Here is a 25,050-nt window from a genome sequence, read left to right on the forward strand (position 1 = left end):
AGCTTTCCTCCTTAATAACGTGCAGTTCGTCTATAATGCTTTCAGTATCACAAAGGGTTACTTGATCACGATTTTCTGGCACGTGGTATATCCCTCTGGATATTTACAAGTCAAACGGAAGCCATAGCTGGGCCCTGCCAATCTGTGAGCCACAGGCAGTGGGCAGAAGGGGCACTGCGGGCCAAATAAATGCCATGTGCAACCACAGCTGAATGTCACCGGTTTTCTTCTGGCCTCCACATTCATTCCCAGATCAGAGGCCTCAGCTGAGCACACTGTGGATGTCACAAAGGTTACTATATAAGTGTGTTTGCTGTGCACAGGCTACTTAAACCCTCTGCATGTGTGTTCTCAGAGCTATAAATGGTCTTCAGCAGGTAGCAAAAGCAGAGGTGCTCAAGCCATTGGGCTGAAGGAAGAATTCAGGGGCCCTGGCCACAGAGAGGCAGGCAACCAAAATCCCGGGCAAGGATGTGCCGCCTCTGCACACAGGTGAGCTTCCGAGCCAGACCACAAATGCAAATGACTACTGAGCACCGTGGATGTCTGCAAGCCAAGGGCCGTCTGAACTGAGCTTTGCTACACACTCAAATGTCCTTCCGTTCCTGTCTCCTGTCAGTTACTTTTCCTCTGAGCAGGCTGATGGCTGTAGGTGGCTCGGGCAGCATGGCACTGTTCACTGTTCGTGTTTTAGAATAATTCACACCCCCAAACACTCCTATGAGGTTATGCAGCATTTATCACCATCTATGCCCTTTGATTTGTTTCCTCTCCACTTGTGTCTCTACAGTATTCATGAGACTTTTCCTACTGGCACTTTGAATGTTCATTGCTTTTGTGCTTATTGGACGTGATGGGGTAAAAGATGTGTGGGGAACCCATCAAACTGAGTACAAGCCCAGCCAATGCGAGGGACTGTCAAAGGCAAGGGCTGCCCTGCGAGGAGCCGAGCAGACAGAGGTGAGCACCTCAGTTTTGGTGTGGGCCGATGTTTCTGCAAAGGTCTGTCAGCGGGCACCCCCAGTTCACATCTGCAATCAGACTCTTGGGAGTACTGAGGACAGGACTTGCCACCAGCCCATCTCCTCAAGGACTGTGAGATGATTTTGAAATCAGAGCTGGTTGCCAGCTTGAGCTCTTTTATTGAGCACAAAGCTAGGCCACGAGCCCTAACAGCTGTAGGTGAGAGGTCGGGGACCGGGCCGTGGTGCTCCAAGCAGAGGTCCAGGCACAGAACTTCTGAATTAACCGGAGCCAAGACCAATCAATCAAAGTTCAACCTGTTTCAGTTCATCGGTATAAAGCACTTACTCGATCGTAAACACAATCTCTTTTGCTCTTTGTCATCATGCTTGAGAAATGCATATTGCTTCTCAAATAGTCCTGATAGAAGGTAAAGTTTGATCATGGCTTGTGTCCCTGAATAGGATGCAGAACAGCATGTGTACGCACATACCACCCCCACCCCCCACCAAAGCCTCATCCACAGACCTGACTCTGACATAACAGAATCACATCTTCCTCTCCTCTGCATGAGTAATGTCAGCCACGTTCCTGATCCCCAAGGCCATGTCTGAAGGTCACTGGTAAAGACACAGTGTCTGCAGGAGCGAGCCATGGCCCTTGCATGAAAGTTCTCATGTCAGACTAGCTCACCCCGAGAGAGCTGACAGGAACAGCTCGCTTACATACACGGTCAGCCAGCTCTCCATCTGGAACACTCCAAATGTCACTCCTGGGGCTTCTTGAAGGCAAGCAGGACATAGTATATGTTATCCTATAAAACCTGAGAAGTCACTCAACTGACCTAAAGTGCTACAAGGACCAAAGGGGAAATTAAAAAAAAAAAAGGACAGAAAACCCAGCAGCTCAAAGCCAGGGATCTAAGTGTCCCCCCAAATCTGTCTGAGAACCCCAAAAAAGATTGCTTATAGTAAAATGCAGAAATTTCAAAATAAGTAAAGAATTCAAACACTTGTTAATAGAGATTTGGTGTCATAAAAATTTTGTTAATAGTCACCATTAAATGACTTCACATATGTTTCAAAAAGCTTTGGTATACAGAGCACAAAGTTATAATATAGTATTAATTAAATTTCATGTCTATTGTCCTTTTATTTAACACTCATTTAAACACTGGATATTAAATCTTGGGAGAGTATCTAATACCAAATATAATATCTTTCCATGTGAAAATCAGACTCAGATGCTGTTTTTTTCTGGAGCAAGTAACTTTCCATAGGCCCATGCACAAGCGTTCTCTCAAAGGTCATGGAGGCTTTCTTGGTCGATGTTTAATTACTTCAAATATATTTACTTTTTTGTATATAAAGCCATCAGGTGCAACAAGCTCTGAAACCATTTTCAAATCGTGTTTTACACAGATTCTCAGGAAATGAGGCGGGCCACATCAGGACCACAAGGCTCCACTTGAGGGGACACTGTCCTCAGCCCAGCAGTTCCCAGTTCACCATCAGATTCTCAACACTGGCCAGGCTGCTCTCGCCCTCAGTGCTACTGACACTGCAGCCAGATTGGTCTGTGTTGCTGAGCTATCGTGTGCACTGTGGGATGTTGAGCAGTACCCCTGGCCTCTACCCACCAGATGCCAGTAGCACCCCTCACTCCCATCCTCACCCTCGTGTTGTGACAACCAGAAACATCTCCAGACATCAGCAAACGTCCCCTGGGAAGAGTGGTTGAGAAGTGCTGATGTAGACCAACCTCATGCACTGAAATATCTGGGCCCATGGGTCAGGGAGACCTGGGTTCCCCAAGTTACCTGGCTTTCTTTATCCTTTGTCCCTTCCCAATAAAAATGAGAGTCACTACACCTCCTTTACAGGTTTAGTGATTATGAGAAACACACAAAAGCTACAAGATGTCTAGATGGCACCCCAGTCACTCTGAGTTCCTTTTCTCCTTCCCCTTGCTCACTGCAGCTGCTATTAATTCACCCACTGTAACCTCAGGAGGCAGAAGGCAGGTGAAGAAAGGGACTATGTGCCTGTAATTGTACTGGAGAAACAGTTCTCACACTAGGACATTATACACACAGCTACATTCTTCAGAAGCAGCTATCTGCAAATTGTCCCTGAAAAAGGAATCCGGATTATAAAGACATGTTCTACCTGCAAATATTCTTAAAAAATACTCCTAACCCCTCCAAACATTTTGTAAATATTGTATAACCACAGCTGTAATCATACTTATCAATGTCCAGCTGGGCCTCAATTTAAGAAAACTGTGTAGCCCTGGCCAGGTAGCTCACTTGGTTAGAGAGTTCTCATGATATGCCAAGGTTGCAGTTTCGAGGTGTAGCCATGGACATAGACAACAACGTGGTGGGCGCTGGGTGGGGTGAGGGGTTGTGGGGGCTGGCTGCAGCAGGGCATGGGGGAAAAATGGGGGACACCTGGTAATAGTGTCAACAATAAAAAAATAATCAACCAATGAATGCATAAATAAGTGGGACAACAAATGGGTGTTTCTCTCTCCCCCTTGCTCTCTCTCTAAAATCAATAATAATAATAAAAAAACTCTGTAAAACAATTATCCTTATTTAACAATTTAGGGGAACTTATTTGCATTACAAAAGGATTCCTCCACAAGCTTTTAGACAGCTTTCTTAACACGTCTAAAACATAATGCTATTTATAAAAGACTGGTTTATAGACAACTCAGAAACACCAATATCACGGCCATTTGCCTAAATAAATACAACTATTTTATAAAGGGAGGCAAAGGGGCACTTCTAACCCCATACTTATAAATTGGTTGTATATATGTATCTTTTTTGACATTAAGACCTCAAAGTGAGTGCTAAGAGAATTTCAACTAGCTCTTTTTTCCCATTTTAACAGCTTTATTGGGATATAATTTATATGCCATAAACTTCACCCACTTGAAGAATACAACTTAGTCACTTTTAGTAAAACCAGTCACCATCAGGTTTTAGAACCTTTCCAGGATGCCAAATCAATCAGCTCTTAATAGCATTCTCAGGGTGTGGGGAAGTGCTTTTGTATTTCCTGGTCCAAATGAATAGGCCTAGAGGCATGATAGACCGAGGACAAGTTGAAGTTCGTCTTCATAGCTTTGAAACCACGTCCACATCCTAAGTCCACTGATTTTAAAGCTAGTGACACTTGGCCCCAAACTGAGTATCACGTGAAGTGAAGGTCTGTGGGGGCAGGGGGCAGGGAAGATGGAGGGAAAATCCTCAGCTTCCTCAAGTAAAGAGGGGGTGGTGTCCATGTAAAGATGGAAGTGGCAACACTTTGATGGGGAAGAAAAACAACAGTTAAAACAAAGAAGGCAAACAACTGAAGAGGAAGGAGAAAGGCTTTTTCTAAGTCAATTAGTTGAAACTAGATGGCTTAGTTCCTAGGCTGCTCCCCACCTTGAGGCCCACTGCCATATGCTTTAGTGGGAAAGAAACGGGAAATCTCTGTTGCATTGAAGTGTAACAAATCCCGCTATGCTGTGGGAACTACAATATATGGCATAATAAAAGTAAATGTTATGGCACTTGACTTCGAGGCCTATAATCTTCCATTCAATCGGAACACAAGAGTCTTCTGTCAGCAAGAGAAAACTGGACAATTTAATTTTCACTTCTATTAATGCGCAGGCCTGTGCTGGAGCTCATCCATGTTTTTTTCTATTATGTTTCTTGAAATATGGCTGCATAGTTTGATACAAACAATATCTCAAGCTGACATCAACAACTTAGTTTGGGATCAACTGATTTCATTCTAAATTATCAAGGGCTGACAGATGCTGATAGCTGCCCACACGAGATCTGAAAAAAGACATGTTCTCTAATTTAATATCATAATAATTTAAAATTATAGCCTTATTAAGAGGAAACACATTTATTTATAGCTAACACTGATCGTTGCTAATGGCTTTCAGGACTCTGTTCTGCTATTTACCGCAGCCCACATTTGGACAGCTTTGATCATCTGAAGCACTAAAAAAACATTCTGGTACAAATAATTTCCCTCTTGATTCAAAGCAATAAACACATGCCACAAAAGCAGGGATACAAAAGCAGGCTTCAAGAGAGCCAGCCCCTCTGCAATTCTCCTATTCTCCTTGAGAGCATTTCTGCATTTGGGCCTAAAGACGTTCTGCTTAAAACCCTCCCTTCCCTTGGCCCCTGTGATGCTGCAAGATCCCCCTTTTCCCTTACATGTGGACTTTTGGTGGAATGTGATCCTCAGCTCTAGGTTCTTTGTTCTCGTGGCAAGGATTTTATTTTTCTTGTTGACATTTTATCATGTATCCGTAAACAACATTAGAAATAAGCATCTTTATCTTTTTACAGCCCACTAAGTAACTTTACATAATTTTGGAAGACAAGATGAGGAAGTTGGCAGAGATTTAGTATTCTTTACAGAATCTCTATAGATTATGGAAGGTCACTCAGCCAGGAAGCAGCAGAATCTGCAGCGCTCCAACCCAGGTGCGCAGACGCCAATCCTGCATTCTTGTGTCACAGTAGGTCCTAATCTCTACCTGCTGTCCCCACCAGCCTCCCTGGCCTCAGCCTCCCACCTTTAGGCTTCATCCAGCATGGACAAGGGATGTTTGACCAAAGGTCAAAGTCAACATGCTTAAATGAGCTCATCACATTTCCCCCCAAACCAATTCTTCCTCCAGACATGCTTATTTCAAACCAAGGTCATTTTTCCCCCAGGTACCCAACCCTAAAACCTCACAGCTAACAAATCATTCTCTCCTCCTCCCCACTCCCAAATCCAATCTGTTACTAAGGCCTAGCCATAATGCTCTCGCATTACTGCTTCCGCATCTATCCCTTCTTACACAATCCTTGTGTGAGCAGTTTAATTCTGGCTCTCTCTCACTTCCTCTCACTGGAACTATCAAATAACCTGACTCCTGACACCCATCTTTCCTTCACTTCATTTGTCCCACAAAACTCCTCCAGGGATATCTGAATTTTCAGACCTGATCATGTCACTTCAGTGTCAACATTCCCCGGCTCCCACCGCCTACAGAATCTGTTACAAACCCATCCCTCTCAAACTCAGTCCAGTCCCAACTTCCGTTTGCAGCCTCCTCCCTCCTGCCCCTCCGTGCCAGCACAAACCCTCTATGGCCGCTGGGCTGATCTATGCTCGGTATCAGCAGTGCTCGGGTGACTTCCCTGCCCGTCTCTGCCTCCACCTACGCAAATCCAAGTTCCAGATTCAGGTAAGTCTGTCCCGCTTCACAGAGCCTGTCCTCACACACCCTAGGTGCCAAGAAGCATCTCCAATTCCGAGCAGCATTACTTTCTACCACTCAGTCATCCTTTAGACAGACTTTCAGCATTACTTCACTTTTCATTTGCTGTCTTAGGGGCACAAGGAGACCCAAAGAGACCCTGGGAGGCAGGGCCTGTGTATGAGGGCCTTGGTAGCCATTCAGCTTTGCACTTGAGTAGTAGGTACTCAAGTGTGTAGTGGTTGATTTCATAACTGCCAATCATTGTTTCTCACAATGCAAATAACATACATATTATATTATTAGCCTGAGGAATTATAGTTTTCTGGCATTAATGCCTTCTTTTCAAAATGAGAGCAAAGTAAACCTCAGCATCTCTTTGTGGGCTCCCACATACATACAGCTGGTGCTTAGTTTCCACAGTATGAAAAGCTTCCGTAGACTAATCCCCCTCCATCGATGCCTCCAACATTTCGAAACTAGCTTATCAGAGCGAAAAACACATGAACTTCATATATTGGCAGTGTCTACCATAGTCATCTGCAGACCCAAAGGGGGGAAAAAGTCTAAGGCTAATGTTCTTCAAAAGCCAGGCAGAGCTCTATGTATTCTGGAGAGGGGAGAACACCTTCCTTCTTGGGAGAGGCCCGCACACATTACGTTCAGCAGCACTTTCCCCACCAGCTGCCCTTCCTAGAAATGGGGTCTGAATGTTAAAGTGCAATGGTAGAACCAGAACTTAATCAGGTTCATTCTGATGATTCCTTCTCATTCACTGCTCTGCTCTGTCCTGCCCTTTAACCAGGTCAAATGCTACAGTAGCCCAGCATTTCTATTATTATTGTGTCAGCCCAAGCTGTCAGAAGCTCTTGGTCATACTTCCTGACTGGGCTTCTCAAAAGCTGACTGAGGACATAGAACAGTTTCGGGAAATAAGACCAGCGCTTTTGGTGTTTATGGTCACAATGACATATCCTAGCCCTAAGGCCTTCACAAGATCAGGTCAGAGGCTCAGCCAGGAGTTGCAAGAGGCAACTGTATTAGCAGGTTCAGAAGAAAACAGACACCTCAGCAGGGGAATAACCCCAGGTGACGAGAATGCTCATGTTAGGCACTCTGGTGCCTCTTACAAGACCTGCCAACTGTCAGACATTTGTTTCTAAATTGAGCAGCCAAAGCAAAGGATGCTAGAAATATTCCATGTCCCATCAATCCCTGATAGTGGTTGCCAGAGGTTAGGGAAGAGGAGGGGGCAGGCGGGAGGTGGGTGTGGTTATAAAAGGCAACAGAGGGATCCTGGTGGTGATGGAATGTTCTATATCTTGCCTGTGGTGGTGGATACACAAACCTACACATGTGACAAAATTACGTAGGACTAAACACACACAAGTACAGTACTTGTAAAACTGGGGCACCTGCTGGACTGTATCAACGTCAGTATCCTGGTTGTGATCTTGCAGTGCAATTTCATAAGATGCTACCAGTGGTAGAAGCCAGATCCAGTGTCTATGGGTCTCTCAGCATTATTTCTTACAATGATGTGTGAAATCTCTCTACTTATTCCAAAATGAAATTTTTGATTAAAAAAAGGCAAATTCCAAAATGTAGCCTTCTCTCTTAATGTAGACTGTAAGAGAATGCTAACTTATGACTGTGATAAGTACAAATAAAAGCTGTACAGCTAAAAAAAAAAAAGTCCTTAAAAGAGCTGTCTTCTTAAAAGGGTTGTCACCCAAGTGAGACCGACAGTGGTCTCAACCAGCATGCATGTGACCTCAAAGCCACCCCTGCATATCCTCGAAAGACCCTCCAACTTTTTTACTCACAGACACTTTAGCTACCTTCCCATTTACCACATGGTGGTATCTTGACCTTGGGGAAAATTCACTCATGTTCTGAACTAAGTGGCAATTATTACATCAAAGCTCATTTTAAATTCAAAGTCAAAACACTTAGCGCAGGGTTTACAATGAACTCTGCCATTCTGCATTTTCACCCATTCACCTCGTTACATCAAAAACATAAATCACTGGAAAATATAAATATAAGTGCTAATGCCCACTTTTACAAAAAGGTTTATTCATCATTTCTTTTCATTGGACCTTGCAAGGAATGTCTCAGGCCAGGGAGAGTGAACGTCCCAGGCACTGTGTTGTAACGTGGAGACCACCACTGCTTCCCTGGTTTGTAAAACTGCAACACCTAAAACCAAGCAGGGCTGTCAGCCTTGCACTTAAACGGCTGTGTCAGTTCTCATCCGGTTTCTTGAAGGGGAAAACTGACCTCTGCAGCTCCTGCAAAACTGTGCAAAGAGAAGCAAACGTGTTCTCCTACTCACCGATGTCATTGCTGCGGTCCGAGAGATCCTTGTCCAGGATGCCAGACAGGGAACTGCCCACCAAGTCAATCTTTGGACCGTCACCCCTATATTAAAAACACAAGTCCAGGCATTTAGTAATTGGTGCATGTCCTTGTCATTTTCGTAGCTTTCTTGTTGCACACAAGTTAAGGAGTGTGCTGTGTGTAGGGCAGGTGGCACTGTCGCCTGTGAAGAAGCCAGCAGGAGCCAATGGGTTCTCCAGCCACAGGGGGCCTTGGTGCAAAGCAGCCGACAGACTGGATGCCCCCCTCTCCAGCACACATTTTCAGAGATGGCTATTTTAATAACGACTGTTCAGCAATGCACCTTTAGCCACAAACTCTCCTGCTGGTACACAGGGTACAACGTAGGCCCTGCTCCCGCCTCATGGCCAAATAAGCACCAGCAAACAGTAACTGGGAGCTTCCCTTTTAAGGAACAAGGAATGTAGCCAATGCTGCTTGTCAAAGGTCAACTACTTTTAACCTTGAGAAAAAGGTTTTCTGGCCTGGAGCTGAGGCATCAGCCAGGCTGTTGACAGGCACAAGGTGTCGAGTTGAGATCTGGCAGCCTGAAAGCTGGCGCCGGGGCATAGCCCTGTAAAATTAGACAGCTCTTGGGTGGGTGCCCCCATGCCCATCAGGACACGCGCAACTTCCCTATGTATTTGGGCGAGGAGCAGCCTTTGGGGACAGGAATGAGCCTCCAAGATGATGAGAGAAACAGCCCACTGATGCACAAGCAGAAGGTTCCTCCAAATTCCTCCAAAAGGGCAGCCCTTTGGGCCCTTTTGGGTGGAGAAGGGGGGTGAGTCCCAAATGAGATTATCCAAGGTCTGTGATGGCAGTGAAATAGGCGAAAAAAAAAAAAACATTGCCTATAAAATGAGAGGGCAGAGTCAAGCAGTTGTTCCCAGAAAGCAACAGAAATAGTCCATCTCACGGCTTTTGGCAATCACCATGGCAGGAGGCCAAACCACACAATGCGCAGAAGTTGGGGGTACTGAGATGGCCAAGCCAGGTGGTGGCTACTCTGGAGAGGCTTGTGGTCTAAATGGGACAAAGAGACAGGCAGACAACTACAAGTCCACATGGGACAGGCTGTACAAGACGCAGGCACATCACAGTCCTATAGGGAGGAAAGGGTCAGTGCGGGGGCTATGTGTGGCAGTGCAGGGCATGTGGAGGAGGTGGCATTATAGTTGGGCTTTGGAGGAAAAAGCAGAGGGGACATATCAGTAAGGGGACATATCATGATTGAGCAAGGACCCAGAGTGGCCAGGGGTCCCAGGGCTAAAGCCTGAGGTCCCCAGAGAGAAGTGAGAGGAGGAAGGTCAGAATGCTGGGCTGAGCTCCACAGGGGTCGGTTTGTCCTGGGGGTAATGGGAGACGGAGGGAAACTGACGCAGGGGACTTATAACCTGGAGGTAAGGGAGGGCGTTGACAGGGCCGATGCCTGGGTTTCTTCACTCAAGAGGGGTGGTGGTGGTAGCATTCGATGTGACATGCATATCCTGTGATGGTGGAGAACACTTACAGAAAGTAAGTGCGTCAGTTCCCAAACCGACAAAACTGACTCTTAACATCAAGAATAATCTCAAGCACCCTCAACACGAGGGTGAGATGACCAGAGGTGAGAACCCCGGGGAACCAGGGCTGAGCTAAATACTTTGGCCCTCACTAAAAGAAAAAAATACAGCATGAAAGCTGTCTGTGTGAGCCTTATGAGACTTGGTGGACTTTTCAGAGTTTTGCTGAAATCAAAGTTGAAGGAATACGTGAACTACTATACTTGGAAAGGGGAACCAGCTTGAACTTCACAGTAGAAGCTGTATTTCCCGCCTCACCCCAACCCCGTAAAGTGCAGGGGGACCTCCTAGGCCAGGATTCCGTAGCAGATTCCCTCTCCACTCCCGGGCTACCAAAGCTCAGGCCCCACGGCGCACACTCCCTCGGAGAGACCCCGAGCCAACAGGAATGGTGGGATTGAGGAAATTTATTTCAAACCCTTTATTCAAAACATCTATGCATTTGAATGTGACTTTCAGAAATTAAATGTTTTAGAAATGAAGTATAATTAGCAGGAAATCTTTTTCATTTTTATAAAAGTCTTCAGGGCACTTAATATTATTGCTTGGTATCTGTGGAGCCCAAATGCTTTGGTGCTGCCCCCTCCAGAATGACTGACTGAACTCAAGTTATGCTCATAGCCAGGTGGTTCTGTCCTTTCCGGAACACAGCAAGGACCAACAAGTTATAAGAATACATGTTCTATCCAGGGAGACAAGTCACTCATGCAATGGAAGTCCAGTTCATTTCACTGGGCTGCTTTTTTTTTTCTTTTGGCCAAAGGGGAAGATGGTCTGAGGTGACACCACAGTGGGGAGCTGGGGAGAAAATCAGCGGGGGTGTTGGCGGAGAGAAGGAGCTTTGCACAGCAGTTAAGCACCCATATTGCGGAACAAACTGGCTGCTTCAGAATATGTGGTCTATTTGTCCATTTTGGTAACTGTGAATCATGGAGCTGCCATTTCCCTCCTTGATTTGACAGCTAGAAGCTTCTAGTCAAATGTGAGCCTATCTTGAGAGACTGTAGAGAAGACGACTATTATACATTGCAGGCATACCTCGTTTTATGGTGCTCTGCTTTTTATTGTGCTTCACAGATACCGCTTTATTTTCCTCCCACAAACTGAAGGTTTGCGGCAACCCTGCATTACCTACATTGGCGCCATCTTTCCAACAGGCTCAGATGATGGTTAGCTTTTTTTAGCAATAAAGTATTTTTTTAATTGCTACCTGAGGATATATTTATTGATTCCATAGAGAGAGGAAGGGATGGAGGCAGGGAGGAAGGGAGGGAATGAGGGGGCCGGAGGGAGGGAGAGAGGGGAAGAGAGAAAAAGGGATGGAGGGGAGGGGGAGGGAGGGAAGGAGGGGGGGGAGAGAGAGAGAGAGAGAGAGGGAGAGAGAGAGGGAGAGAGAGAGAAACATTGATTGATTACCACCTGCGCATGCCCCAACCGGGGACCAAACGCACAACCTAGGTAGGTGCCCTGACCTGCAAGAATTAAACGTGAGACCTTTCAGGTTACTGGACATACTCCAGCCAACAGAGCCACAACTGCCAGGACTAAAGTATTTTTAAATTAAGATATATACATTGTTTTTTTAGACATAATGCGATTGCACACTTAAAAGACCACAGTAGAGTGTAAACTTAACTTTTATGTGCGCTGGGAAACCAAAAAATGTGTGTGACTCGCTTACTGCTGTGGTCGGGAACCGAACCTCCAATATCTCCAAGGGGCACCTGCCTATCTGCACTGGGCTCATCTTATCTTGGGCTATACTAATTTTTCACCTTTACTTCCCCTTTATTGTCGCTCTCAACTACTTATTTTTTAAATTTACCTGAAAGCCTTTGGGGAACAGTGTAGGGTAAAAAGAAGTAACTTTAAAGAATGGGATGTATATCAATAGCATTTGAAATGTTCATCTGCTTTGGACCAGCTCTGGGAGTATACGCTAAAGAAATAGCCTAAAATACCCAAATGGGTTTTGCAGGTCAGTATGTTTATCACAGTGTGATACGCAATACAGAAAAAGTGAAAAGAACTGGAATCTTTCATAAACAGGGGAAAAGTAGAATAACCTACAGTATTTGGCAGGCTTTTCTATAGCCAGCGAAATAATATTCATAAACAGTTTATGACAACAGGACAAATTCTTATGATGTTTTATGATGTCAGGGAACAAAGGCAAGTTTAAAATGACTTGTGCCTCAATGCACATACACCCACGCGCACGTCTGATATACAGTCATACCTTGGTACTCATCAGCTTCAGAATTTGTCAAACCCTGCACTCGTCATATTTTGACAAGCAAAAAATGTTTCAGCACTTGGCACTTGCTAGAGCTTATAAGAATCATGATGCCCCACAAGGGAAAATGCTTCATCATTCGGTAGTCATCAGTTTCGGCACTCATCATGAGTTCCGGAATGGAGTACCAAGGTGCCACTGTATTAGCAAGAGGAATTTGTTTTAAAGACTGGAAGAACATTTAGTGGTTATTCCCGGGGAAGTCTGACAGGTGATTTCTAGCATCCAGTTCAGCACCTGGTACATGGCAGGGACTCAAAAACACTGGTGGAATTAATAAACATTTGCCTTTTTTTGTGAAATGGGAATGTATTATGTATTTGTACAATAAATACATTTTTTCCCAAAAGACAAAGTTTTATGACATTCAGTATGATCATACCTATGCAAAACCAATGAAACAAACCGAACCATACATAAGAAAAAGATGGAAAAGAAACAGTCCAAAATGTTAATAGTTGTCTCTAAAATAAGACTATAGGTAAATTTTTCCTTCCTTTAAAAGTTCACTTTAATACTAGAGACTGTACAGTTCACACAGCTTCTGCTCTTTCTCCTTTCTCCACAATAGTATCATCCAGGTCAAAGGTGAGATTGCCTGCCCCTTGCTACGGGCTCTCCTTTAAGAATCTCCCCAACCACAGGTGCCCACGTGATCGCCTGTGACCACACTTGGAACTCATCTGGGGCGTGTGTACAGTTACAAATCCTCGACTGCGAGGCCCAGGTCATGAGGGCCCACCCTGAGGAAACAGGCAGTACCATCCCTGATTAACCTCTCCCCGGATTCCCAACTGCCAGCCGCATTCTAGTAGGAAGGACATTAGGATCCCCCTTCCCTACTGAGCCCTGACCCCTCATGCCAAGAGCCAGACACAGGCTTTCAGCTGAAATTACCTTCTATACAGGGACAGAAGCAAGCCTATTTTGAAAAAAGCAGTAGGTGTAGTTTTAAAAAAGGTCTGATCCTTCCAAGTAGGGAAGCTGCAGCTGGTGTTTTGACAGTGTTCAGACTGTGGGTGTGGAAGCCTTTTACAAAGCCTATTTGTAAATGCCTTTCACTGTACTTATAGACTCTTACAACAATGCTAATGAATTTCAGCTCTAAAAAATACCAGAATTTGTGAAATTGTCCAAAGCACATGTTTGGAGCAGCTGCCACCCAATGAGGCCACGGCTGTCAATAGTCCTCACTCTCCTCCAGTCTGCCCAACACACGGGTACCATTTTGCCAAGAAGGATGTCACTAAATCCAACAAAGAGAAAAAAAGCCCATCCTTTTGTAATTTACTAGCTCCTACGAGGGTTTTTGTGCCATGAGTTTCCTGCTCACAGCTGTTAAAAGGAGAAAACACAAGACAGCAGGCTTATCGCCATATGTCCAAAGATATCAGAATGAGGCTGCCCTTACTCTTCTCCGATTTTTAAATCAAAATAACGTCTTTTTCTTGTATTTTTCTCAGCTGTTTTGGTTATGGGCACTTTAAAAAAAGGAGTTAGATAGGCAACCAGTAGCTCAGAGTCTCCTTGCTTTACTCAACAGGGGACTTAAATCACAGACAGTGAGTTGACTAGCCCAAGGACACTCAGCAGGATGAAGTGGAACCCATAATCCCATAGAAATACAAGCAGCAACCGATATGTGATGGCTTACCACGGGCCCGGCATGAGGCTTGCCCCTTTCATACACTATGCAATCATTACAGCCACCCCTTGAAGTATCTATTCTGCCTTGTGGCCACAGAGCTGCACCACCCAGAGCCTCCTTCAGTGAAGGGTTGGGTGTCCCTGCTCCTGTGAGGGCTGTTGGCCCCTCCAGGAACCACCCCAACTGTAGACAGCCTCCTCGGCTGAGGCACACCCTTTCCAGGGTAAAGTATGACCCACGCTATAAAAGTCTTGGCCACTTCAGCCCAACACAGGACACCTTGAAGAGACCATTTTTTGCCCCAAAGCTCCCTGTGGGGTTGGCTGAGGCTTTGGTGAGCCAGTATTGCAACCTGATGTCTCCCTCTGCCCAAGGCTGCTTCCTTCTTCCTTCCGTGGGCACTGAGCCCCAAAACAGATCTTGCATACTGAATGCTGCTTCGGTCTTCTTCCTGGAGAACCTTGACTCTGATGCCCTTCTTTCCATTATATAGACCAGGAAACTGAGGCTCAGGAAGATTAAGTTGCTTACTGACAGAAAGTTATAAAAGGAGTAGTGGGGTCTGAATTTGAACCTAACTTTGACTCCAGAGCCCAAGCTCTTAACCACTTCTCAAAGTTGCTTCACTCAGCATCCTGGTCATGGGGCTGGTGAACCATCAAGGATGCCAGGCAGCCTGTGTTACCACAGGTCACGGTCAGCTAGGTAAATTGCCTTTGCTCCCTGAGTTAAAAAGTCCTAATAATAAACAAAAATCACACAGCTGAACCACTCTGAGGGCCTGCTCTTCCCCCTTAGACTTGAGACATGAGATCGGGTGTGTGCACAGTCAGAAACGTGGAAGATGCACCATGCGCATCCCCTGAGAACATGAGCTCAGCCAGTGGCATGGCCCAATTTAGCCCAAGTTGGGACAGTTAAGCCAAGACATGTGGCCTGGGAAAGGTGTTGGAGTACACAGGCAGCCAAGGCATTGCAACAAATGAGTAAATAAATAAATAAATTAGCAGCATTAACAGCAGCACCCCAAAACCACCTAAAAGACCCCACAGCCCTTGTGGAGGTGAGTGGGGATGAGGGGGAAAAGAGAGAACACACCAATTCCCACTGAACAAAAAGGTTCCAAGTCTAGATAATGACTCTTTTTGGCAGTCCTCTCTCCCTGCCCTTGGAAAGATCACTGTAATATAACTGTTTGGGCTTTAAATGCCTAAACATTGTTACAGGGTGGGGAGTGGGGGCGGGGGGGGGAGGAGCAGGGCTGTGAAGAGAAGGAAAGGAAAAGAAATAGAAAAACCTTGTCCCCTGCGCTCAGGAAACCACTGAAGTGCACACCGAGAATCCTCTGATATTCTCCAGTTTTCACCCTACTCGGGGGTTGTCAACCCACATGGACAATGGCACATGTCAAATGTGAAGATCCTGGAGAAATGACTAGAGTTAGCCTGTCTCTTTCTTGCTCCAACTCCACAGCCTTGTTTTATCCCCTCATCTAACCATTAAAAGTGCCAGGTCCTGCAGTTCAGTGGTCCCCAACCGGGCCACACAGCAGGAGGTGAGCTTGAATGTAATGTGCTTGAATCATCTCAAAACTATCCCCGCCCCCCCATGCCACAACCCCAGCCTGCGGAAATACTGTCTTCCACAAAACCAGTCCCTGGTGCCAAAAAGGTTGGGGACCACTGCTGTAGTTCACTTTCCTTGTCCTGGTCCAATCGGGCACTGAGGATGCGAGGCCAATGGAAAGGAATGCTCCCCTCCGGCTTTCCTGGCTGTCCACTCATAACATCTTAGAATTGGGCTCTGACTACTAACAGTGAATACACATTACCCAGCTCAAGCCCCCATTTTATTACAGACAAGGGTCCTGTGCTCCAAGGGCGGGAGTTATGTGCCCGAGGCCACATAGCTAATTGGTGGCAGAGCTGAAACCGGATGGAAGCTTCCTGATACCCAGTCCTGTTTTTGCCCACCACACTTGAGATGGCAACAATCAAAATGAACATCCACATGCACATGTTTTATGCTTCTACAGATTTTTTTCCTCTCCGCCCATCTGTGAAGGTAGCAGATGTGAAGCCAGTCCTTCGGAAGCATTCTGCACTGGCAAGTTACTGCCTGGGGAGGTTGAATCCTTCCATCAGGAAAGGACAAAATTGTAGCAGCAGTAAGCCCAGTTTCCTTCACTCATCAGCGGGAGGAAGGGCGGGAGGAGCCTCCTTCCCCAGAAAAGCATACCCAAAGGCCCCGCTGATATCTGTGGAGTCCCTATATACCTGCCTGGTGGCCAACAATGTGCCAGGAGTCACAGACAGTTTTCGACTGCGAACTTTCCATTTAAATGTGGGACAGCTCAAGCCAGGCCAGGGGCACAAGGAGCGGGAACCAGAATGGTTTTCCTGGCAGCTTTCCCCTTGCACTGAGTCCTTGTTTGGATGAGCACAAACAAGCGTGGCTATTTATAGTTGGTGAAGACATGCTGGAAGGTGATGGGACACTGCCCACTCAATTCTCCTCCCAATTTCTGTTCTTTGTGCAGACTCTGCAAGTGTGTGTGGAAACAGGCCTCCCTTCAGAGCTCATCCAGGGCACGATAAGCCCACACCCCGTCAGGCGAAAGGGTGATGACATCCACAGCCCTCATCTGCAAACCGACAGCTGGGCATCTCAGAGGGGCCAGGGGCTTTAAAGATGCCTGGAGGAGCGGAACTCTCAGAAAAGTCTGTGCCACTTGGAGGAAGAGCGTTCAAAGAAATAGCCCATAGAAAAAGCATTGCATCGAACCAATTCGCACTGGGCCTGTGTGAGGTGTCACTATCTCCTCCTACTTTTCCGTTGCCCGATTCTGGCCATCACTGGCAGGAAAATCAATGTGCCTCAGATTAGATTGGGGTTAAACCCTCTCACTACTATTGGTTCTTGCTGCAGGGAATGAAATTTATTCTAGGCGTGAGTGGAAAGAAGTAAAGAGAGAAGGTTATACACGCAAATGAAATGAGGTCAGCAAATAACACAGACATTCCTACTATGCAACGAGGGAATTGCCCTGTGGGACTCCTATGTTCTAGAAATCAACTATCCTTCCTCAGTCCCCAGCCTTCCCTGAGTCCCAACTCCTGTGACTGCTGCTCTTTCACTGCTTCTGGGAGAGGCTGTTCAGGCTTCCACCCCCTTGAGACCTCCTGAAATGCTGCCTGAGGGGGTCCACATTTCCTTACCACTACGGAGCTACTTAGCATGACCTCCTGAGTGACTCTCAGGTGCCAGGCAAGCAACCAGGGGTCTGATGTGTGGTGGCTTGTTGAAATCTGCATATCTAGGCAAGAGAGGCCTCACTGTGCCATTTTGCAGAGAAACTAAGACCCAAGGAGGTGTGCACACTGCCCAAAGTCACAGGGTAAATAAGTACAGGGGTGGGGTTTCAACCCTGGTGTGCCTGGCTCCAAAGCAATGGGTAGGCCAGAACCATAGTTAACTATTACCTAGAAGAGGGCCTGGCCAAATGCAGACACCTGATGAATATCTGAAACAAATGAATGACATTACACATACATGTTCACACACAAATACACACACACGTGTCCATGCACACACACAATCCTCTCATCACAGAATCCATACCTACACACCCATTTTCCATAATCAAGTTTCTCACAGGATGAGTTTACACATGTTTGACTGTCTACTCATTCTTTCTTCAACTCACTCCAAGTCTGTGTCCTGCCCCCACCAATTGTACAGAAACCACTTGACCGGGATCACCAAGGATCCACTAGTAATCAAAGCGCATGGGTGCCTTTCAGCCTTCCCTGGTGCTCACTATGGTGGTGGCTCGCACGGCATGGTCAACCAACCAGCAGCAGCACCACCAGGAGCTTGCTAGAAATGCAAACTCCCCAGCCTTAATTACAAACTTAGGGGAGAAGCAATCTATGTTTGAATAAGCCCACAGGTGATTTCCGTGCACACTCAACTGGGAGACCCACGGATCAGTGGCTGCTGTACATTCCCTTCTGCTAGCTTCCAACACATCATACTCCACCTGCCCTTTTCAATGGTTCCTAGCTCTTCCTTCACCCAATAAATAACAATTTCCCCTATTGCTGTCTTCACTCTCTCCTTTTCTCCACAATCTCCTGGAGTAATTATAGCCATTCCATGCTTGTAACTACCACCTATGGGCCAACAACACCCACCTCTGTCATTTCTAGCCAAGTTCTCTCTCCCGAATTTTCCAAAGACAGGTCTTGGTCCCGAATTGTAGGAAAGAAAGGGAACAAACATCACAAAATGCATCCTTTTCGAAGGACTCTTCAAAAAGACATTTGGAATACTTGAGTAATCCAAACTCAAAATGACGGCCTGAACACCCAAGTGCCCATTTTACCCGCCTACTTGGGGAACATGTACATGTATTCCAGCTATCTTTCTGTCTTTTTCTTTTTCATTGATTGATTTGTTTATACCTAATAAGAGCAGAGAGGTCTTTTTTTAATGCTTTCTTTTGATGGGCTTGGGGGCCAGACACCTAGCAGAGCGATCAGGACCTGGAAGCTTGTTTTATGCTAAATTGTAACCCCAGGGGCTTGAGCAGCCCAGATGCCTGTAAATCTAAAGAAAAATTAACTTCCATGTAGGCAAGTTGGTCTCAAGAGAGACATCTGCCCTTCCCTAAGCACTTAGTTGATGTTTGGCATATAAATGTTTACTTAATCTTTGCCTCAAGCTAAAATGTCTCAGAGCTCAATAGTCACTTATCTCCCAGTGTTTCCCTGAAATCCAGGGCTCTATCTTTATTACAAGTAAAAATTTCTCAACTCCACTGCCCCTCCCCACTGGATCTTATGCTCCGGTTTTCTCAGTATAGCCTCCAGCCCTTCACAGAAAAGGTATCTGGTGTGTTAAACATTTAAAACAATAGGCCATGTCGAAGTGGCATGGGAAGTCACTAGGCCTGCTGTCCACAGCTAGATGTCCAAGACCTAACTGAGATTCCTCCTCCAACACTGCTTTCACATCTGCAGTGAGTGGACAGTGCCCTGTGGGATTCTGGAGCCATGATAACCAACTCCCCACACTGAATGGCCTGCTACCACCCTGACTACTGAGGCTTTCTTATCGCCGAGTGTCGTCAACTCCCAGAACACACCGACATTCACATGAGAGGACACTGGCTTCCAGAACATCAACCTCACCTCACTTCAGATCTTGTCACCTTCCTGAGCCTATGATAGTTATGCAGGTAATCCATCCGCAAGACAGCCCCTCCTTCAGACCAACTCCACCTCTGTACTCCTGAGCACCAACCTCCCCTTTCTGATCAGCATCTCCTGTGCTTCTGACCACTGACTTCTCTCACTCCATCCTTGCTCCTCTCACCTCCTCCTTCCGCCTTTTAGCTTTCCCTCTAGCCCAGACCCCCATCTATCACTCAAGGCCCCAGACACCAGCCCTCCCTGTCCCCCATCCTGCCAGTCACTTGCCCCCAGTCGAAGAACAGGGGCTGCTCCCTACTGTAGCAGGCAATGGGCAAAGCTCATCCTCTCCTGCTCCGGCTTCCCCGCGGTTTGGGAAGAAAAAGAGAAATATCACAACTTGTGGTGTCCGTGTCTGTGAGATTAAGAAACCTGTTCTGGTCCAGCCAGCCTGCTTCTACCTCTTTCCCTATCAGGTTTATTTTCTTTTGAAGGCACACACCTGCTCAGCCCCTCAGGTTTCTGGCTTGCTGCCCCCCACTGCATGAAATTACTACAGCTCAGAGCAGCCTGCTTCTCTCCAGCATTTCCTGAAACTTTTCTTTTTTTCATTTTGGATGCTTTCCCCAGGTTTCAAGACAAACAGGGTCCAGCAGAAGTAAGGCCTGCTTCAGTGTGGTCGGTAAGGTAATAATATGGGTGTCATAACTTATCGTTTTAATTTGAACATTTCACCTAAAATGTCATACGGTGTGATTGGGTGTGACATTATTATGTTATGGAATTACATGCTTATGGTTTTGTAATAAAAGAGTTTGTAATAAAAAAGGGGCATTTGCTGGCTGGCATAGCTCAGTGGATTGAGCGCGGGCTGTGAACCAAAGTGTTGCAGGTTCGATTCCCAGTCAGGGTACATGCCTGGGTTGCAGGCCATAACCCCCAGCAACCCCACATTGATGTTTCTCTCTCTCGCGTGCACGCTCTCCCTCTCTCTCTCTCTCTCTCTCTCTCTTCCTCCCTTCCCTCTCTAAAAATAAATAAATAAAATCTTTTAAAAAAGGGGCGGGGAGCATTTGTGCCAGACCCTGTATATTTATTAAATTGATAATACACATGAATAAACAAAAAACACCACTTGTTCGTGTACGTATATACGAACATACGAAATGGTTTAGGTATATTCTGCCATTTGAAATCTACTTATGATCAAAACAAGTGAATAGGCTCCACAATCTTGAGCCTCCATTTTCTCACGTGTCAAAATGGGGTAGACGGAATGCTCTTTGCACCACAACTACCTTAGTTACGTGGTGAGCTGGACAAGAGGAGCATCCACTGTCTCTGCAGACTATGAAATAATAACCAAGGTGTCCCTGAGGCACAGACTTTCAAACAAAGGAGGTACTTACGGCCTAGGGGCATTCAACTTTTAAATCAACTCTGATATTGAATCTTTTTTTTTGAACAAGTCTTTTGTCCTGTTAAAATTCCATCGGAACTTACTTTCTAGAAATTGGAAGAACATGTTTACCTATGGGTATGTTAATGGTGTGCTTCCACTTGCTCAGAATGGACACACGAGTGTGCACTAGTACCTGCTAGCTCCCCTAGACATGATTCCCGAAAACCGATCCGCAATACTTGGGCTCCATTGTTCCTAAGATCCAGAACAGCGCTCCGCACAGCGTAATCCCGCAATACAATTTTGTTAAGTGAACGCATCTAAAAATGACTCCCCTCTTCCTAACCTTGCGTATTGCTTTTTTCTAAAAGATACCAGTTCCTGTTTAAATGGAAAGAAATCAATCTCTCCTGGAGGCCACATTTGGCAGCGAGCTTTCTGCCTGGTGAGAGGAAGCGCAAGCCCACACACTGCAGCTGCTGTGGTGCACGCCTGCCTCCCGACAAGAATGGCAAACAATGACATATGTCCATGGGTGCAACCGTCCATCCATCTATCCCTCTGGTCAGGTAAATCCTGCTGATGACAGGGGTTCACACAGTACACAGTGCTCTCTCTCCGAAGGACCATGGACATGGAACTCTTTGACTGACATTAACATTCTTATCTGAACTAAACCAGTTTCTATATGGGTTGGTTGTCCAATGTAACTGCTTAGCAAAAAATGAAAGTGTGTGAAATACTGAAAAACTATAAGCGTTTCTTTGATTTTTTTAAAAAAATTATGTTGAAATCCATGGTGCACTAGGTAACTTAGAACATAAAAGACACGCACGCTACAGAGCCTGCTCAGAGGCAGGGAGGCATGACAGGACAGGCAAAGCGAACACAATGTGAGCATCGGCAGCTCCCCCACTTTTAGGAGCCACGGCCTTCTACAAGTGTGTTAAATGAGCCACTACCATATGCTCAGCTCTGTAAAATATGTGGAAATGACAACACATACTCTTGATTCTCTTGAAATCTGGTAAAGGAGTCCCGGGGTGTGAGCATCCAAGTGGCACAGCATGGGGCCCCGCACTAGGCTCAACGTGGATGTTGGGTATTTGGAGGAGAGAGCAACCGTGTGAGATAGGGAAAGGTTTCCAGAAGAGGGGTGTGGTAACTGGGGAACATTGACAGGTCCGGCAGCCAGGGAAGGAGGGAGGCACTGTCAAGAACTTGGGAGAATCCAGACCAGGGGGTCTGGCAGCGTGGACTCAGGCCAACAACATCGGCATCCCTGAGAGTGTGTTAGAATGTAAATCCCAAGCCCACCCCAGACCTATCAAGTCAGCAATTATGGGGATGGGGCCCACTGATCTGAACAAGTTTTCTGGGTGATTGTGATGCATACCAAGTTTGAGAATGGCCAAGTCAGAGCACACACTGTTCCCTCTTCAACTGGCTAAGCAAGTGGCTAAAGCAGGTAATGGCTCCCCAAATGTTCCCAACGTTGCCTGAGTCCGCCACATCCCAGGATTATCATGGAGAAAACCTGGGCTTTTCTTCCCCTCTCCCCTTTCTGCAAACTAGTGCCCTGGGGACTGGGAAGCCATGGGGAGAATGGGAGGCTGGGGGCTGCTCAGATGCCGCACATGATGAGAAAATCAGTTATGTTTCCTGCCGGCTTCTGGACAAACCCCTCTCATGAATCCTCCTCAATGACCTGTACTTCTAACACACAACCGGATACTGGGAGGGCTGGAGGCAGAATGGAGCCAAGCAGAGGTATGGAAGCAATGAGGCTTCTGTGAGCCCAGAGAGTTGGCAGTTGTTACCCACTTCCCCATGCATGCAGGTCAAATTCTTAGCTTGCAAAGCCTGCACCTATCCCTTAATGAGATGGTTGAGAGCAACCATCGAAAGCAAAGAAGCCATTGAAATTGCACTTCTTTTCAGATCAGATCTTTAGAAAGCACAGCAGGGACAGTCTGGAAATTGTTATTGACTTAATTGAGATGCCTGTAGTCCCTGGAACACTAACAAAACAAAAGCGGAGTGTGGCTTCTGTTCCCCTCTCACCCACCAAAAGGTGATATGCTCCTTTGCTGCTCCATTCTCCCTGTTTGTGTAGCTCATACTCTCTTCAGAAGCACAGAGGTTTACATGGTCTTTTTCATCTGAAGTGCTAGCTTCTGGGCACACCATGCTACTGAAGTGGCCCTTGCTAAGGCCATTGGGGCTCTCAAGTGGTCCCATTGCACGCATGTACAAATGGCTTTCTGCTGTCAGTCAGCAGAAGAGGGCACAACACATACGGGTCTGGCCCACTCGACAGCAGTTCTGATTCCATTAGTTTCCCCAGGGGTCATCACAAATGCTGTATGATTCCACTTATGAGGCATCTAGAGAAGTCATACTCACAGAGAGGGAAAGAATGATCATTGCCAGTGACCAGGAAGAGGGGGAACGGGGGCTTACTGTTTAAGGGATACTGAGTTTAAGTTTTGCAAGATAAAAAGATTTCTATGGATGGATGGTGGTGACAGTTGCACAACATGAATCTACTTACTGTCACTGAACTGTACACTTAAGAATGCTTAGACTGGTAAATTTTGTTATGTGTATTTTACCATAATTTAAACCTCTTTTCTAGAAAGTAAATGAGCTATTCTGTTTTACTGCAATACGCCCAGTTGGATATGCAATAATAAAATGACAATGAAGGTAACGATTTGCAGGCATGGGGTTACATGCTTGGAAATTACCTCATTCCACCCTTTTAGGTGCATTCCATTATCATCGTCAACTTACAGATGGAGGAAGAGAGGGGCAGTGACTTGCCAAGGCTCACACTCCTCCTATGAGGTGGGGTGAGACGCCAACACCTGGACGCTGAAGCCCCATGAGACCCTCACCATGCAAACTTAGCTCAAAAGAACACAAATCTGGTGAGTGACTGTGTGTGGACAGGCACATGCAAAGACCTCCAGACCACCGACTTGTATGGTCTTGGTATGTTACACCAACACACATATTACACATGTAATGGTGGAAAGTCCTGGCAATGAACTTGTGCAGAGAACGCAGTACTTCCTTGTGGGGAGTGATGGGTATCTTAGGTCTGGAAGGCACAATGTCCAACTCGGACCCTACAGCACTAACACATGAGTCCAGTCAGCCAGTGAACAGATTTGAGTTTTGCAAGGCACATCTTGGAAGACATGCTTGAACAAAGTATGTCCCTTGCCTCCAAGGGTCTCATAGTTCAGACACACGTACACTAAGACAATATTTGCCACGCCGGGTCCTGGCTTCCAAAATGGGGCTGTGTAGTCAAGACAGAGGGAGCCTAGGGGTGTGGAAGGAGGCCCAACAGAGCAGGGAGGGGCTAGGGGATGGAGCTGCCAGTGAGACATGTGCACCTGAGGCCAGCAGGGTGTCCAGGGTGTGGAGGTAGGCATGGCACCTGCATTTCCGGTCTGAGGAGCTGCTGGCCTTGCTCTAACAAAGAGCAGGGAAAGTTCCTGCCTGTGAGCGGGCCCTAGGTGCTAGATACCTGATCCTGATCTGCTAATCCTGAAACCCACGCCGCGGCTCCCAGCCTCACACTCAGTTCTGCCTGAGTACCGGAGCAAGGACAATAGTGGCAGAGGCTTTGACTGCTCTGCTACAAAGTGGAAAGGCAGCTTTACCTGCCTCCACCCCTCAGCTGGACACACTCAAGGCCCTTCTCCTGTATCCCTAGGCCACTCCTCACCCACCCCTGTGCCCACCCCAGGGGCGAGAGCAGAGCCATACCTGGTGTGGGTCAGGGGACCCACTGGTCGTTCAGGTCTCCTCGGGGGCAGTGCGCCTGGTCTGCTGAGAGAATTGGTCTTGGGTGGCCGTGGCTTTTTTGGTGGTATGGCAGGAACGGAAGGCTTCTGTAAATCCAGTTTTGGCTCTCTCTCTGGTCTTTCTTTAAGTCATTGTTTAAAAAAGCACAAGGAAGACAGATAGATCTAGCGTAAGTACCAGTACTTATGTGCAGATTACTTATTTCATGCTTAAAACAAAATCAACAATGCCATTTGCAAAGGCAAAGTTGGATATTGAAGAGCACCTTTTGTTCTCTGTCAGGTTAGAAGAAGCCCTATAGAGCCGCAGCTTACTGTTGGCCTTTGCTCATGCTGGTCCCTCTGCCTGGAGAGCCTTTCCAACCACAGACCACCCTTGGCAAACTCCTACGCATCCTTCATTAGGCCTACTTGTCAGGCCTGACTAAATGTGACCCAACCATGTTCCCTTCTCAAAGCTGGACCCATTGTCAAAGGCAGACTTAACTTCCTCACCTGAGCCACAAA

At 46.5% G+C, this 25,050-nt stretch overlaps 1 protein-coding gene across 8 annotated transcripts in view; it reads right to left on the minus strand.

The window, feature by feature from the left end:
- SH3KBP1 (SH3 domain containing kinase binding protein 1) overlaps positions 1 to 25,050 on the minus strand; it is a 317,351-nt gene that overhangs the window by 24,742 nt on the left and 267,559 nt on the right. For all 8 annotated transcript variants that reach the window (XM_036016569.1, XM_036016572.1, XM_028522514.2 and 5 more), the window contains 2 exons: positions 24,506 to 24,665; positions 8,573 to 8,658 (listed from right to left, as the gene is read on the minus strand). In XM_036016569.1, coding sequence (XP_035872462.1) covers positions 8,573 to 8,658; positions 24,506 to 24,665 — 246 coding nt within the window. The remainder of the gene's footprint in view (positions 1 to 8,572; positions 8,659 to 24,505; positions 24,666 to 25,050) is intronic.

This window comes from Phyllostomus discolor, chromosome X (assembly GCF_004126475.2).
Source record: "Phyllostomus discolor isolate MPI-MPIP mPhyDis1 chromosome X, mPhyDis1.pri.v3, whole genome shotgun sequence".
NCBI lineage: Eukaryota > Metazoa > Chordata > Mammalia > Chiroptera > Phyllostomidae > Phyllostomus > Phyllostomus discolor.